Source organism: Eptatretus burgeri, unplaced genomic scaffold (assembly GCF_056783735.1).
Source record: "Eptatretus burgeri isolate ZD-2024b unplaced genomic scaffold, Ebu_testis_v1 Ebu_testis_scaffold_3163, whole genome shotgun sequence".
NCBI lineage: Eukaryota > Metazoa > Chordata > Myxini > Myxiniformes > Myxinidae > Eptatretus > Eptatretus burgeri.
Window position 1 is genome coordinate 283,664 of NW_028225111.1, and position 15,311 is coordinate 298,974.

A 15,311-nucleotide genomic window follows, 5' to 3' on the forward strand; every position below is an offset into this window, starting at 1 on the left:
TCACAGCCCAAAAACAAAACAAAAAAAGCAATTCCCACATCCCTTTTCGACATTCCAAATTGACGAGGATTTTGAAAGATTCTTTGGAAGGGAATGCCAGGACAGTAATGATGGTGTGTATCAGCACTGCCTTGGAAGATTGCAAAGATACATTGATATCGTTGAAATACGCAAAGCTGGCAAGGGACATCAAAAATAAGCCGATTGTGAATCACGGCGATAAGCAGGAACTACAACACGAGAAAGAGGCTCTTCAACCAGATCTGCAGAAAAGTCAGCATGTGTCTTCTCCACAGAGAAGCTCACCAACTGAGGTTTGTTTTTTGGTTTGATTTCACTGACTGTTTGTGTGGGTCCGATGCATTCGGGCATGTGTCCTCTTTCGGTATGATGTGACTGACAGCAACGTGTATTGATCTGAGCTTGAGGAACTTTGTGATGTGTTGTTCTTTGTGTAAAGTGCAGTGATTAGATTTTGACTATATTTTGCATTTGACCTCATTTTCTCTGTAAATTGAGAATTGTTTGTGTGAAAAGCAAGGATGGATGTGTGTTTGTGTTGTGGGAGAAGCCGTTGCAGAATGATTTTGCAAATTTGGAGGAGAGGATGTTGAACATGCAGCGAAAATTTAAACACCTTGAGAGGAGCACACATGAGGCGTTTGACCTGTTCGTCGATCTGACAAACAGCGACAACCTGAAACCAGAGCAAATAGAGTGCAACGATATCTGGATTCTCCGGATGAAGAAATCCGTTTTTGATTGCAGCATAAAAAGTGTTGACAAAGAATTACAACACACCTCAATACTGCAGATTCATCATGAGGTAAAGCACTATTATGTACACAAATGTTCCAACAGACCTTTAACTCTGTAATTGAGAAACGCTGTGTGATTTTTCTTTCATGTGAGGTGATCATTGAAAGGTGTAGTTGACATTCTCACTGAAATATCGAATTGTTCATGCCAAGTGTTGTCCACTTGATACGTTGTGAGTAAATTATTTTAGTGAATAGTGTGAGAGAGCAAGAATATATGGGCTGTTCCACAGTAATATGCTCCACTTAAGGGTCTTATCTTCAGGAGCTATCATAGAATTCCTAAAGTATCCATATTATACCACTGACATGTTTTTAAGTATATATAAATGTAGATATATCCTATTAATAGCAAAACCGCTATTGTCCTAAAATTAAAGCGTGCAGATAAAATTTTATTCACTGTGATGGGAATAAATCTTTGTCTTAAGTGTTATATTGAAAACTAAATGGATTTACCAAGAGTTTTATATGAGCACATACATTTTTGATTGAGACTGTTTTAGATTATATGTGTAAAATGACTTTACTTATGATATCCCACACGCTGAATTTGCCAAAAATATACTTTAATTTGAATGCTGGGGGGTTGAAAACAGAGTAACAAACGTTATGCTCTTGGTCAATTCGTCATGAAGAAACAAAATTCTCAAGTTGTACAACCTTTAAAAATACGGTCTTGTTATTTTTATGATAACATAACTTAACCCAAATGACAAATGTGTAACAAAGGATAGCATTAGTGGTAAGTGCATATCTCCATAAAAGCTGTACAAAAATCTGGCTACAGAAGGCTTTGAGCCAGTCAGAGGTCGTTAAATAATTATCATCACTATGAGAGCCTATGCTTTTCGAGAGCCTACGCTATATGTATATATGTATATATATATATATATATATATATATATATATATATATATATATATATATATATATATATATATATATATATATATATATATATATATATATATATATATATATGTGTACACACACACATAAGGAAGGATAGCATTTCTTGACCACAACCTAAAATTAATATTCAGTTGATTAGAAAAAAATAACTAAGGTGGTAATGCCAACAACTTGAATGTCAATGTAACATTTGTTACATTTCTGTTAATGAAGACAGAACACCCCATCAATAAATTGTGCTGGGTTAGATTATCCTCTTACTGTTGGATTCCAGTAGTGGAGGGGTCAGTCTTTTATTTCCCCTCATTTGCAAGATAAACTGGACAAACTTTATGTGGACTATGTATGTAACACAATGGTTACCCATTACTGTGGAAAGGCTCGTATGCGTTATACCACTAAAACAAGCATTCACAACCAAATTCAAACTCCATTAAGGATTTTAAAATCCTTAAACTGTTCATCCTCATTTTGTTCATCTTCCAGACCTCATAATCCTCATCTTTCAGATACGTCTTCATATTGATATCTTTCCTAATACGTGTGTGTGTCTCCTCCATAACTCCAAAACTATGAAACCTACCAGTCCGAATCTTTGCAGGCATCCTCAGAGAACTCTAAGGAAATGCAAGAGTGAAAATTGGGCGTTTGGGTTAATTAAAACACCCCCTTTGAATATAATTAATGGTGTTATTTAATTACATCCTTTGTCAGTCACATCCTTGGCTACCTTGCTCTCCATGGGGTTTTGAAGGCTTATCCTGGTTTTCCTTGATGGGATCTGAAGCCGCCATGTTTTTTGGCCTGCTCATCCAAGCCTTGACTTGTAGCAGGCTGTAACAATTTCTTAAAGATTTTCCTCCCTTTGTTTTTCACTCTCCTCACTCATTATCGATACTGACGAATCACTGGAGACATTGCATTGCTTTTAAACGCCTGGAGTCACCAGCGTTTGAGGCTTTATTTCATTTCCACACATGACATAACCTCGATAATCTCTTAAACTAAGCTGAACTACAAAAGTTAAGCTGCAGAATCGAACGTCGCAGCAGCTCACACGGCTAAAAAGTGTTCATTAGTCCAATTCGGATATTACTCGGGCGTTTCCGGGTGCATTGGTTTATCGATGGTAATTGCTTGCTAAGCCGAGCGTTCCATTGGAGTGCTTAAGCCACTTGACGAGCACCGGGCATTTGATCGCAGTACATTTTGTGTCCTGATCGGGATGTACAGTCAACTGTTAATATACAAGGTCATGATAGCAACGCAGCACACACTGGCATAGTACATATGGGTAGATTTGGATCTGGAGGGACTCTCCACAGGTGTGTGGGTATGCCATGCCTATTACGGGTGCTGTGGTGGCAAAGTTTAATCCTGTATGTTATGGAGGTTTCATCAGGTTTTCCTTTGTCCTCGCAACTGTTTCTAAAGCTACTAGTTATCAGGGCTGCTTCACAAAAGCTGTATGGTTTCTCTTTGTGAGTTTCAAACCAAAATGTATTTGATAACATCCGATTTCTGAGCCGTTTGCCGTATTCGTGTGTTTTCCAAATTACCGAGCCAATTTTTTCCACCTGTCCCACGCAGATGTTTATAAAGATTAATGTTGATGTCCAACTCCTTGAAATGCCTGCATAAATGCAACATTGTTTTTTATTTTGTAATTAAAATTCCCCCAAAAACAACAGTGAAAGCTACTCAAGGTTTTTGGGTTGTATACAGTGTGTACTGTATTTGGTAATCACACTGACCCCAATCTGCTTTTGCCCGAAAAATTGCTGATATCGGCCAAGCACGTGTGTGCATGTGCGTGTCCGTGTGTGTGTGTGTGTGTGTGCGTGTGTGTGTGTGTGCGTGTGTGTGTGTGTGCGTGTGTGTGCGTGTGCATGCGCGTGTTGTTCATAGAGCATAACCTTTTCCCTCTGCTAACCCCCCTGCCCCCACCCATTTCTCTCTCTGTCCCATCCTCGTTCTGCCCGCTCCCAATGCAGTGCAGCACCCTCCTGCACATCTCTGTCTCCGGACATGGTCGGGTGGTGATTATGGCCGGACAGTGTTTGTCTTTGGACCTGTCCGGGCTGTGTATATCTCCAAGCGGTATTTATAGTGTGACTGGTAAAAAATGGATTTGAAGCATTACTTTGTTTCCATTTTCACTGTTATTCTATGCAGAATCATTTTGATGACAATATATGAATCGTAATTAACGCTCCACCGCACACCTGCCTTCCCTTCCTCTCACCTGACACTGCCTTCCCTCCCCCCACCCCACCTCACTCTCCCTCCTCTCTCTTTTCCCCTCAAACTGCTCACTCTCCCCCTTCTCTTTCCCTCTCTCTCTCTCTCTCTCTCTCTCTCTCTCTCTCTCTCTCTCTCTCTCACTCTCTCACTCTCTCACTCTCTCACTCTCTCACTCTCTCACTCTCTCACTCTCTCACTCTCTCACTCTCTCACTCTCTCACTCTCTCACTCTCTCACTCTCTCACTCTCTCACTCTCTCTCTCACTCCCTCTCTTCTCTTTCCCCCACCTCCTCTCTCTCTTCTCTTTCCCCCACCCCCTCTCTCTGTCTCTGTCTCTCTATCTCTACCCCTCCCTCCCATATTTTCTTCTCCACCCTCTCCTTTTGGTATTCCTGTCAGTGAAGCGATGGGTGGTATTTGTTCATATATATATTTTGTATATATATATATATATATGTTTTGTTATGGTTGTGGAAATTCACAGAACACCATTCAGGCTTCGCAGAGATAAGTTATGTCGATAAGAGTGTGTTCAGATCAGATTTCCCCACTGAGGTCTAAAGGGAATTTTTCGTGTAACCGGGCTGTGATCTTTGAGTCACGCATTATTCTTTTCCTATCTTTATTTTGGAACAACCACTACTTCAACAAACACAACCACCACAGCGCCAACCACAACCGCCTCAACAACCACACCATCCCACCACAGAGCAACCACAACATCGCCTCACCTTCATCTCCACAAACGCCACCATCTTTTTGCCACCCACGGCGAATCCCACGGACGAGCGCCATCTCCGCCGACAGACGCGGGAGCTGATGATTTCTACCACGTCCGCTCTCTCCGAGCTTTGCGTCGAAACCGGATCAAAGATCAAAAAGGGGCGGAGCCAGCGAGTGGTGAAGGGTGAGAGGTGAAAGATCAGACCTCACTCACGGACCCCATATAAAGGCACGCTGAACGCCAAGCAAGCAGTCTGTCGGGGTTCGGAGTCTGTCGAGGAGCTGCAGAGAGTGGAAGTCTGGAGCTTGGAGCCAGGGTTCGAGTCCAGCGGAGGGCAGTCGGAGCTTGGAGCGCAGCCATCCTGCCGTGCCGCGCAGAACTGCGAGTCGGTGGGTAAAGCCGGAGAGAGATCGCCAACGCTGAGGAACGGACGGGCTCTTAAAAGAGCATCAACTCTCGAAAGAGCAAAGGCCCGTTCGTTCCTCGGAGGCGTCGTCGGCTCGGCCCGAACCACTAGGCCGCACAGCGGGGCTTGGGCCAACCAAGTCGAGCAGCGCCAACGGCCGTGTCGAGGAAACGTCGAGGGTCAACCAGCGAGTCACCACGAAGGTGGCAGGTAACCAGCGCGGCCTCTCGGAGCTCCTGCGGTCTTCACACCTCCGTGAACTATTAAAGGCCCACAAGGTCCAGTTCTTGCCCTTTCCTTTCCTGGGGTTTTTCTTTGTATGAATGTCGTGGCACCATCTCCTTAAGTAGAATTGTAATAAGTGCACATAATAAATAGAACCGTTGTAGTTCTTCGTCTTGCTTTATTCCTGCATGATTGCATACGTGCATGATTGCATTCATGTTTGATTGCATTCATGTGTAACAAATAAATGCCTTGTGTGAATGTTGACCTGTTCGTTGCGAACTTTCCCTCGATTGAGCTGCTGTATTACATTTGGGTTATTAGCTGGCTTTTAAATAGCTGATAAGATAATCAAGTCCGACGGGGCCTCGCGATAATACACCGCTCGGCAAATCGCAAACGGAGCGAGATGCTTAAGAACGGCTCGTTTGTGTGCAGGCTCCGTCGAGGTGTAAATTCCCGGCATTTCTGTCTGCGCGCATACTTCGGCAAATCGACAATTCGGCGATTTTACCCTGTCGCGCGCGGACAGAATAGTTTGCTGATTTGCGGTGTGATTAAGAACACACCCGTAGCTGGATTTCGGCGTTGATCTGAAAGCTGCGACTAGGTTTGCCACGTCCGGTGGGCGCGTGCGGCCGTGATTTAGCTAAAAGCGGTCGCCCGCACGCCTGAGTGGCGGAGAAACACAACAATATTTATATCTTCTTCTTCTTCTTCTTCTTCTTCTTCTTCTTCTTCTTCTTCTTCTTCTTCTTCTTCTTCTTCTTCTTCTTCTTCTTCTTCTTCTTCTTCTTCTTCTTCTTCTTCTTCTTCTTCTTCTTCTTCTTCTTCTTCCGGCTGCTCCCGTTCGGGGTCGCCACAGCGGATCATCCATATGATCCGCATTGTGATTTGGCACATGTTTTACACCGGATGCCCTTGCTGACGCAACCCTGGTCGCCTTTTGCGACACAGGGATCTTGTACACCTATTTTAACTGGGGTATGCACCGGGCCCAGGACACTGGTACTCATTTCGCCGACCTCGGAAGGATGACAGGCTGAGTCAAGCCCCTGGTGTGTTAATTCAGTGGCCCAACGGGGCTTGAACTCAAGACCTTTTGGATCCCAAGCCACTGCCCTAACCACTGTGCCGCTGTGGCGACCCCGAACGGGAGCAGCTGAAAGAAGAAGATATAAATATATATATATATATATATATATATATATATATATATATATATGTATTTGTATAGATATATAAATATATATTTATTTATATAAATAATATCGGGGTGCGCTTGCACATTATAAGCAACAAAGGACTGTTTCCCCATTTTCTGGGTTCATTCACATGCATTTTTTTTCATTTATTTATTATCATTTTTTTTTTCATATATTTATATTTTCTTTTACAGACGCTTTCCGATGGTTCTGGAATTTCTTTCTCGTTTATCGGCTTCGATGTCTGTCAGCATGCAAAATTACCTTGCTTCCCCAATTCTCTCGGGTCGCTCACCTGCATTTACTTCTTTGAATCATTTTTTTCATTTATTTTTATTATCATTTGCGGACACTTTCCAATGGTTCTGTGATTTTTCTGGCTGTATCGGCTTCGATGTCCGTTGACTTGTGAAATTTTTGCTTTCTATGTCACCCGGAAAGTACCAAACTTTAATATCAGTGAGCTAGTGGTTAGAATGAGCTGAGAATGGGGTGTGCTTACACATTGTGCAAGCATACGAACCATGCTTCCCCATTGTCTCAGGTCGCTCAACTGCATTCGATTATTTATTTATTTATTTATTTATTTATTCATTTATGGATGTTGTTCGCCGATTCTGTTATTTTTTCCGGTGTATCAGCTTCGATGTCCATCGGCACAAAAAATTTCAGCTTTTTAGGTCACCCAGAAGGTACCGCTTCTTAATATAATTTCAGCAAATGAGGTTTGCTCGCTTTTGTGATGATAGCTGCTTTTTCTCACTTGGTTGATGTGCAAATCCAAATCGGTCATAGTTAATCCAGGTTTCTCTTTTCTGACCATACCTTCTTCCACTCATTCATCAGTGTTGTAGCAGTTGGCCATGCATCCCATGTTCAGCAACTTTTAACTCGTCTCTTTTTAGAAATCAAATGTGTGCCAACAAATGTCAAACTTGCAATGTATTTTAAATAATTACAATAAATTCAAATTCCTTTACCACTGCAGGTGAGGTTAACCATGTGTAAATGCTTGTTTTAATTTTTTTTGGCTTTTACTCTTTTTCTCTTTGGAACCTTTGTTCATTTTTTTCTTTTAGTTCATGTGAACAGAGGTTGTGTTGTGGAACATTTGTTGAAAGGAAAGACATTGAAAAAGATCACATGTTTCACACATTTGCAGTATATTGTCGATTTATTTTCTTTTTCAGCAAAGTGATACACATTCGAAGAACAAGGACAAATGTGTCCAAGAGCTGCGTCATTCCACCAGTCAACAAGAAGAAGAAGAAGAAGAACAACGCGGAACTCTCTTCGAGCCAGCGTTCGCTACGCGAGACACGGCTAAAAAGGTGGATGTGGTCCCTCCAGAATCACAGATGAAAATGAAGAAAGTTACTTTTTAGAACAGAACCCAGAAGTGAGCCCCTTCACAACAAATACTAAAACTAAAAAAGCTTCCTTTTCTAAATGGTTCAGGTAATAATGTTTTCTCTTCTTCTCTTTAAACTAAAGTTGTTCCATTTATCTTGGTTTTGACTATTCTGGATAAATCTTCCTCATCATATTCAACAAACTGCTGTTTTCTTCTTCTTTTCAACTCAGCAAAATGTGGAAAAGACTGTTCAAAGGGAAACCAAAAACAAAAGACGCTCCTGTAAATCCTCAGACCAAGTACGTAATAACAAAGAACTGTCGTGATGTTGTGACATTACACACACACAAACAAAAAAAATGTCTTGAAGGAAAGTTAACAATCACGTGTCGATCACATTTTTCTTTTCATTTTATTATTTGTCATGTCATCATTGTAAGGGAGCAAAAATGTCCGAGAAAAATGAAATGCCAAATGGGACTTTACCTCTGAAGGGGAACCAGTGACAGTTGGTGAGATACGACTTGTGTAACAAAGCAATAATCTTGGTTTGCAAAGATTTAAACCACAACAATGCATAGTACAAGTTCAAAGAGGATCGACAGGATAGGATAGCGGCAGGCTGGTTGGGATAAACCGTTATATAGAGAAAGCAGGCTTTTGTGAAAGTACTGCCAGGCGGAATCAATATCAGGTGATATATGGCGATGGTAGCCCAACCCTTTTATTCGAGAGCAGATTGCATTCCCTGCCAATTGGTCTCTTTAAATATCCATATTCTGCATCATTGAGGTTGCTCCCTTCCAATAACCAGATATATGGGCTTTCAGAAGAGCCAAAAAGGGCAGAAAAGGAACAGGAGATTTTGGATGGAAACATCATCATTATTCATTCCAGGAGGGAGGGAGACGAGTTGCAGAAATTCAGGTTGGAAGGTTTGCAGATGGAGTCAGACCCACAGAGTCACAGAAGGCCTTTGCTGCAATTCTCTGGTATGTTTTTGTACAGCTTACATCCACCCAGCTGTTATGGCAACAGTTGAAATTACCACAGATGACGAACAAAGTTGGGATGGATGATGGTTACACATTGATCCATTCAGTTAAAGGAAAGAGGGTATCTTGAGTTTACGGGCTTATGGAAAAGCGAAGCAGGCTACACAATGCCCAGGTTGGTTTTGTAAAATGAAACATTTCTGTTATGTGAAATATATGTAAACGAGTTAGTTTGGAGAAAATAATTTCGAGAAAATACAAGTTCATGCCTATTAATGTTTCTGCAGGAATGACTTGATGGACAATGATACACAGAGTTTTCAAGGTTCCAGTAAGTACCTTCTCTTCCTGCTCACCACTGTGATGCTTTTCATTTTTGATGATGGAAGAAATTTCAAAGGAGGCATATTTAATGCTACAGTATGTTTAACAACAGCAGATGGACTGTGGTAAAATAAGGTAAATTTTGTAAAAGAGAGACAGGGACTGAAGAGTCGAACACTGAAACTTCCAACTGATCCCATTGTTAAAATTTGTATTCCCAGGCAGATCCTTTGCACATGGAACGTTTCCTCTTTGTGTCAATAAATTTTATTTTGGAGGTGATGCTCCAAAAGGGTTGTTGCTGCAAAAGTTGTCATGGCACAGAGCTAAAAGGAGATGTACCTTCATTGTTTGCTTCACTATGTTGGGAAATTAGCATCGTTTTTATATGAGTTGACCTTGTTATCAAATGTGTTAAAGATTGAGAGAGAGTGCGTAACATGGCAGTTTGTGTATGGAAAGTGATGGAAAGATACATTGCAAGACCATCCATCATGTTCCGTCATGTTAGTGATTGCTTTCTTTTCCACACACTACCTCATACTATTTTTTTCTTTTGAGAAAAAGGTTTGAGAAGGATTTTGCAAGTTAGGTCTGAGTGCCTTTGAAAGCTTGCCCACTCTTCACGGACACCGCAGGATGACCGTTTATAGCTGGGCCAAGATTCAACCCGAGAGAAGGCAGCTCAGAGTGGAGTGTAAAACCAACAGACTGCACTGCCAGCCTAAACCATATAATATTGTTCCGGAAATGAGAATTTCGATATTTTGTTGTTACATGTTGCTTTCATTCATTTGAATGGTGATGTAATTATTGTTGGTTTGGATTTAAAATTTAGAGCACGCGTAATTTTGGCGAGGGTATTGCATTGGGCTCCATCTGTTACTGACAAAATTGAAGATTTTTCAAGTTTATTGGTCAGTCGATTTTGTTATTCTGTGTCTGTCTGCGTCTGTCTGTCTGTTTGTTTGTCGCCGACAGGTCACAATTTTAAACCGATCTTCACGAAACTTCACCACATGATAGAGTTTGTCACAAGAAAGAAGCCAATTGTTTTAGAGGTCAAAAGGTCAACATAGGGCAAAGGTCAACAACTTCGGTGAGATTTCAAAAATCCATAATTTTCATATATATATATATATATATATATATATATATATATATATATATATATATATATATATATATATATATATATATATATATGTGTATATATATATATATATATATATATATATATATATATATATATATATATATATATATATATATATATATATATATATATATATATATATATATATATATATATATATATATATATATATATATATATATATATATATATATATATATATATATATATATATATATATATATATATATATATATATATATATATGTGTATATATATATATATATATATATATATATATATATCTATATATGTATATATATATATATATATATGTATATATATATATGTATATATATATATCAGGTCACTGAATTCAACCACCAATTATTTTGGAGGTCAACATTGGCCAAAAGGTCAACATGTGCCAAATTTCTAAAATTGTCAATTTTCATCTGATTCACTTGAAATTTGAAAAGGAATTTGGTCATTTAATTCAGCCGCCAATTCTTTTTGAGGTCAAATTTGTTTTATGGATTTTGCAAGTGTCATGCTTTGTGTGATGTCTTCTTGTTATCTTGCCAAAACGAAGTTTTTGCAAGATATGTTAGTCAGCTTGTGTTTTTTAATTTAATTTTATTTTTTTGTTTGTTTGTTTGTTTGTATGTAATCACGTATAAAAAATTCTGCAGAGCACAGTTATCATTGGAAATTTTTATTACTTCGCATATCAGAGGCCTATAGAAGTCCCTTTCAGTGCACAAAATATTGAAGGTCAAGGTCAAAGGTCAAGGTCACTTTGTCGCAAATCAGGTAAGTCGACGAAACCCTTATTTTTTGAGTAATTTTGATCGGATCGTCTTCAAACTTCATGGGAATATAGTTCATGGTCTGGCGCTCAGCTGATTAATTTTTGGTGGCGATTGGCCTTGACCTTCATGGTTAGCACCTAAGGTCAAACATATTTGACTCCAAGGTCAAATTTTCAAGTTTTAGGAACCATATCGTGTAGTACCTCAAATTGAACACCTTGATGAGTGCTTTCTAGATATGTCAAGCTTGAGACATTATGACGTCATTTGGTGACGTTATGAGGCAAAAGCATATTTTTCATGGTTACTCTGTAGAACGATTCTCATCGGAATCTCTCGTAGGCAGATATTCCTCAAGGAGTCGCTCCTGGTGGATAGCAGCTCAGTTCACCTCAGTGTGACCTTAAAGAAGTCACACATGGTCACCTTTTGGCAAGATACGGGTCACCCTGCAGGTGACATTGGTTTATTTGTCTGTTTGTTTGTTTATCCATACACAACTTTCATGTTTTTCTCCGCAACCACTTGTCGGATTGAGACGAAATTGTCAACATCGGTACGACGACTCATGTAGAATGTTGTTTGGAGAATTATGATGTCAGAGGTCATGTGGCATGGCAGGCATGTTGAAAAATAGAAAAACTTTGGACCTCTATCTCTGAAACTGCACCAAAGAAAAAAATTGAAACTTGGCACACGGCAAGTACTCCTCATGCGGAATGTGATTTTTATGACGTCAGCGGTGCCTTCATTATGATGTCATAATTGCATATGTAGAACACCACATCTGATCAACATGAGAATTTTTGAGGGTCATCCAGGGATAAAATGGTCCACAGAAAAAAAATTTGATGACGGCATCAGTCACGTGATTTGGCAACCACATTGTTAACCTCCGCCATCTTCGAAGATGGATGGAGGTTACTGTTTTCACCCCTTTCTGTTTGTTTGTTTGTTTGTGAACAGTATTACGGAAAAACTCCTCAACGGATTTTGACGAAACTTGGTGGGGGGGGGTTAGGTATGGTCCAAGGATCATGCCATTAAATTTTGGACTTGGTCCCCCCCCCCCACCTCCAAAAAAAAAATTGTTGGAGAAAAAAATTTTTTTTTTTGCATTTCTACATGTTTTAAGTGATTTCCACCCCCCCCCAAAAAAAAATTGTTACCCCCCCAAAATAAAATTGTTAGAGAATTTTTTTTTGCATTTCTACATGTTTTAAGTGATTTCCAACCCCCCCCCCCCCCAAAAAAAAGAGAATTTTTTTGCATTTCTTCATGTTTTCAGTGATTTCCAACCCCCCCCCAAAAAAATTGTTACCCCCCCCCAAAAAAAATTGTTAGAGAAATTTTTTTTGCATTTCTACATGTTTTCAGTGATTTCCAACCCCCCCCCAAAAATTGTTGGAGAAAAATGTTTTTTGCAACTTCTTTTTCAACAAAATTTCGATTTTTTTTCCATTTTTACATGTTTTGAGTGATTTCCAACCCCCCCCCCCCAAAAAAAAATGGAGAAAAGAACTATAACTCTCAGCACTGTTGACATCATATTTAATGAATAAGATATAAGGTTCACGTGAGTGACCCAGCAGTATTGGCGGCGGAGGTTTTGCACTCTCCCGAGTGCCCCCCCTCTAGTTTTTTAATAAATACCCTCAAAAATCTTCTTCTCTGAAGTGGCTGAACAGATCGGGGCAAAACTTTTCAAGTGTAACCGCCGATCCATGAGGAACAAAAGGTTTACACATATGACATCACAGGTCAGATGGTTTGGCAGCCATATTGGATTTACCTTAAAACCTATAAAAATCTTCTTCAGAACAGCTGAACAGATTGAGAGGAAACCACACAAATATTCCCCAAGCCTTGTGTGTACAAGTTTGTTGAGGAATAATTGATAGGTCACATGGTTTGGCAGCCACATTGGATTGAAGAAAAATATGAAATAATGTTTTCTCTGGAACTGCTTAAACAATCGATATGAAACTTCAAAATTATGATCTCGTCATCATGGGGAATAAAGGTTTAAATTTCAACTTGATCGGACACATGTTCTGGCAGCCATAATTATTTAATTTTTCTGATCTGGGTTCTTTTTAATTGTATTTTGATTTTTTGAATAAGGCTCACTTGGTTGTGCCTGAATAGGTTTGAGGGGAGAAGAGTGGCAGCTGAAATGTGAATCCTATCCAGGTTCCTCCTGATGACTTCATTTTTGCTTTTTGCTTGTTTGGGTTCCTTCTGATGACTCCAATGCAGGACTGTACCTATTTGCTCTTCCATTTGATTTGAATTTAATTTTAATCGCATTCATAATTCAATTTAATAATAAAAATAATAAACGTCATGGGTCAGGGTAAGGTATCCAATGAAAGCGTGGTTGTGTCAAAGTGGGACGTCTTGGTACCTGGTCATCACTGCCAGCAGTTCTAAAGTGGCAGTAAACATTTTGTCTCTTACTAATTATGGAACACACCAGCACACAAACGCCACACAAAATACACCACACAAAACAAATCCTGCGAGGGTCTGAAATCTGATTCCTCTTTTTCTTGTTATGGTCTTGTGATAGAATTTATTTTACATTTTTATAATATAGGATAACAGAAGAGAAACATGATCGAGGTTGATAATCACAGTAAAAGCGAATATAAGGCCAAAGGTACAGCCAGCACGTGACATAGCAACTGGCCATGAAATAGTTGGAAACAATGATCCATATTGGTCAATGATACAACTGGAGTGGCAAACAAGGACATGTCAAAGCATTTGAGAGGATATCCTGACAAGACATGAGCATGACTTGAATGCTGGCATGAAAAGTGTGCAATCGTACAAAGGAGATATCAGAGGAAAGGAAAGAAAGGTTCACATGTGAGAGTATGTCTCCTGTGTGTGCCAAGTATATTGGGGCAAAAGAGGCTCCAATATCATGAGGTAGAGGAAGGAGCACACAAGATTCTAAATGTGATGAGGTCACTTTGCTGGGATTACTTCTTGAATTCTGGCTTCACTCAAAAGCATTGAAATGTTGTGAGGTGACCTTGAAAAGATGAGAGTTTCTCAAGGAATGCATGAGACCTTGGGTGGTTTGGGTTGGACAAAAGTAGAACAGGGCAGTACAGTAAAAGCAAGGCCAGATGTAACCTTGCATTAAATTGAGAATCCACTGACCTTCTGTCAGTGGGTAGGAATGTGCCTCTCCACATTCCTATGTGAGAGGAATGTGCCTCTCTGTGAAAGAGAAGAGTGTTGGATAGGACTGGACCACATTTCCCGAGGAATGAAGCACTAATACCATCAGGACCATTTGTAGAAGGAATTTGAGCTGGCTGGGAAACCACTCCACAATGGCAGGGCAGAAGTACACATGCTGAAAGGAATAATCAGGAATGGGTGGGAACAGGAAGGGACGGATTTTGGACTTTGGCCTTTTAATTGAAGATAAGAGGTCCGTCTTAAGAGTAACGGGACTGAGCCTGCTGTGTGCTCCACTTACACAACTTGAATGAACGAGTTGCGTCACAGTCTTTCGCAACATTCCAGCAATATATATGATTGGTGATGGTTGACTGCACTCGTGTGATTTTGTACAAGTCATGCTTTACACGTTGTCTCGTCTGAGTTGTCGCGCTATGAGTTGAAAGCAGAGAGCCAATCTGAAATTTCTTGCCAAGCTTGGCAAAACACCTTCCGAATCCTTTACAATGCTGCAGCAAGTCTACGGGGAAGAAATGATGTCACGTACATGGCATTTGAATGGCACACGAGGTTCAAAGAGAGACGGAAGGAGGTTGAAGACGATCCACGGTCTGGAAGACCTTCAACGAGCAGAACGGCGGACATCATCGAGCGTGTGAAGCAGATGGTGCGTGCAGATCGTCGACTTCTAGTGCGGATGATTGCTGAGGAACTTTCCATCAACAAAGACACTGTCTGGAGCATCATCACTGAAAATCTCGAAATGCGCAAGGTGTGCGGAAAGATGGTCCCCAAGCTGTTGTCCGAGGACCAGAAACAGCAGAGTTACTGTCTGTCAAGACATTATCGAGCGCCTTGAGGACGATCTCGACCTGCTCGGGAGAGTCATTACTGGCGATGAATCGTGGATATTAAAATATGATCCCGAGACCAAACGGCAAAGTCATCAGTG

General features: G+C 40.2%; 2 protein-coding genes across 2 annotated transcripts in view; both read left to right on the top strand.

The window, feature by feature from the left end:
* Positions 1-7,929, top strand: LOC147006583 (kinesin-like protein KIF27). Its single transcript, XM_085868475.1, has 3 exons — positions 1-314; positions 572-826; positions 7,729-7,929. The coding sequence occupies exons 1-3, from the start codon at positions 108-110 to the stop codon at positions 7,921-7,923; spliced, it is 657 nt and encodes a 218-aa protein (XP_085724601.1). The 5' UTR covers positions 1-107; the 3' UTR covers positions 7,924-7,929.
* Positions 7,923-15,311, top strand: part of LOC147006584 (uncharacterized) — a 23,234-nt gene continuing 15,845 nt past the window's right edge. The window contains exons 1-3 of the mRNA XM_085868476.1: positions 7,923-7,996; positions 8,123-8,191; positions 9,175-9,218. Coding sequence (XP_085724602.1) covers positions 8,127-8,191; positions 9,175-9,218 — 109 coding nt within the window. The 5' untranslated portion in view covers positions 7,923-7,996; positions 8,123-8,126. The remainder of the gene's footprint in view (positions 7,997-8,122; positions 8,192-9,174; positions 9,219-15,311) is intronic.

Excerpts from the sequence above, each read along its gene's own strand:
- LOC147006583 (XM_085868475.1), top strand. The coding sequence starts at position 108 with ATGATGGTGTGTATCAGCACTGCCTTGGAAGATTGCAAAGATACATTG. Across the intron at positions 315-571 it reads AGAGAAGCTCACCAACTGAG|CCGTTGCAGAATGATTTTGC; the intron begins GTTTGTTTTTTG and ends TTGTGGGAGAAG. Across the intron at positions 827-7,728 it reads TACTGCAGATTCATCATGAG|CAAAGTGATACACATTCGAA; the intron begins GTAAAGCACTAT and ends TTTCTTTTTCAG.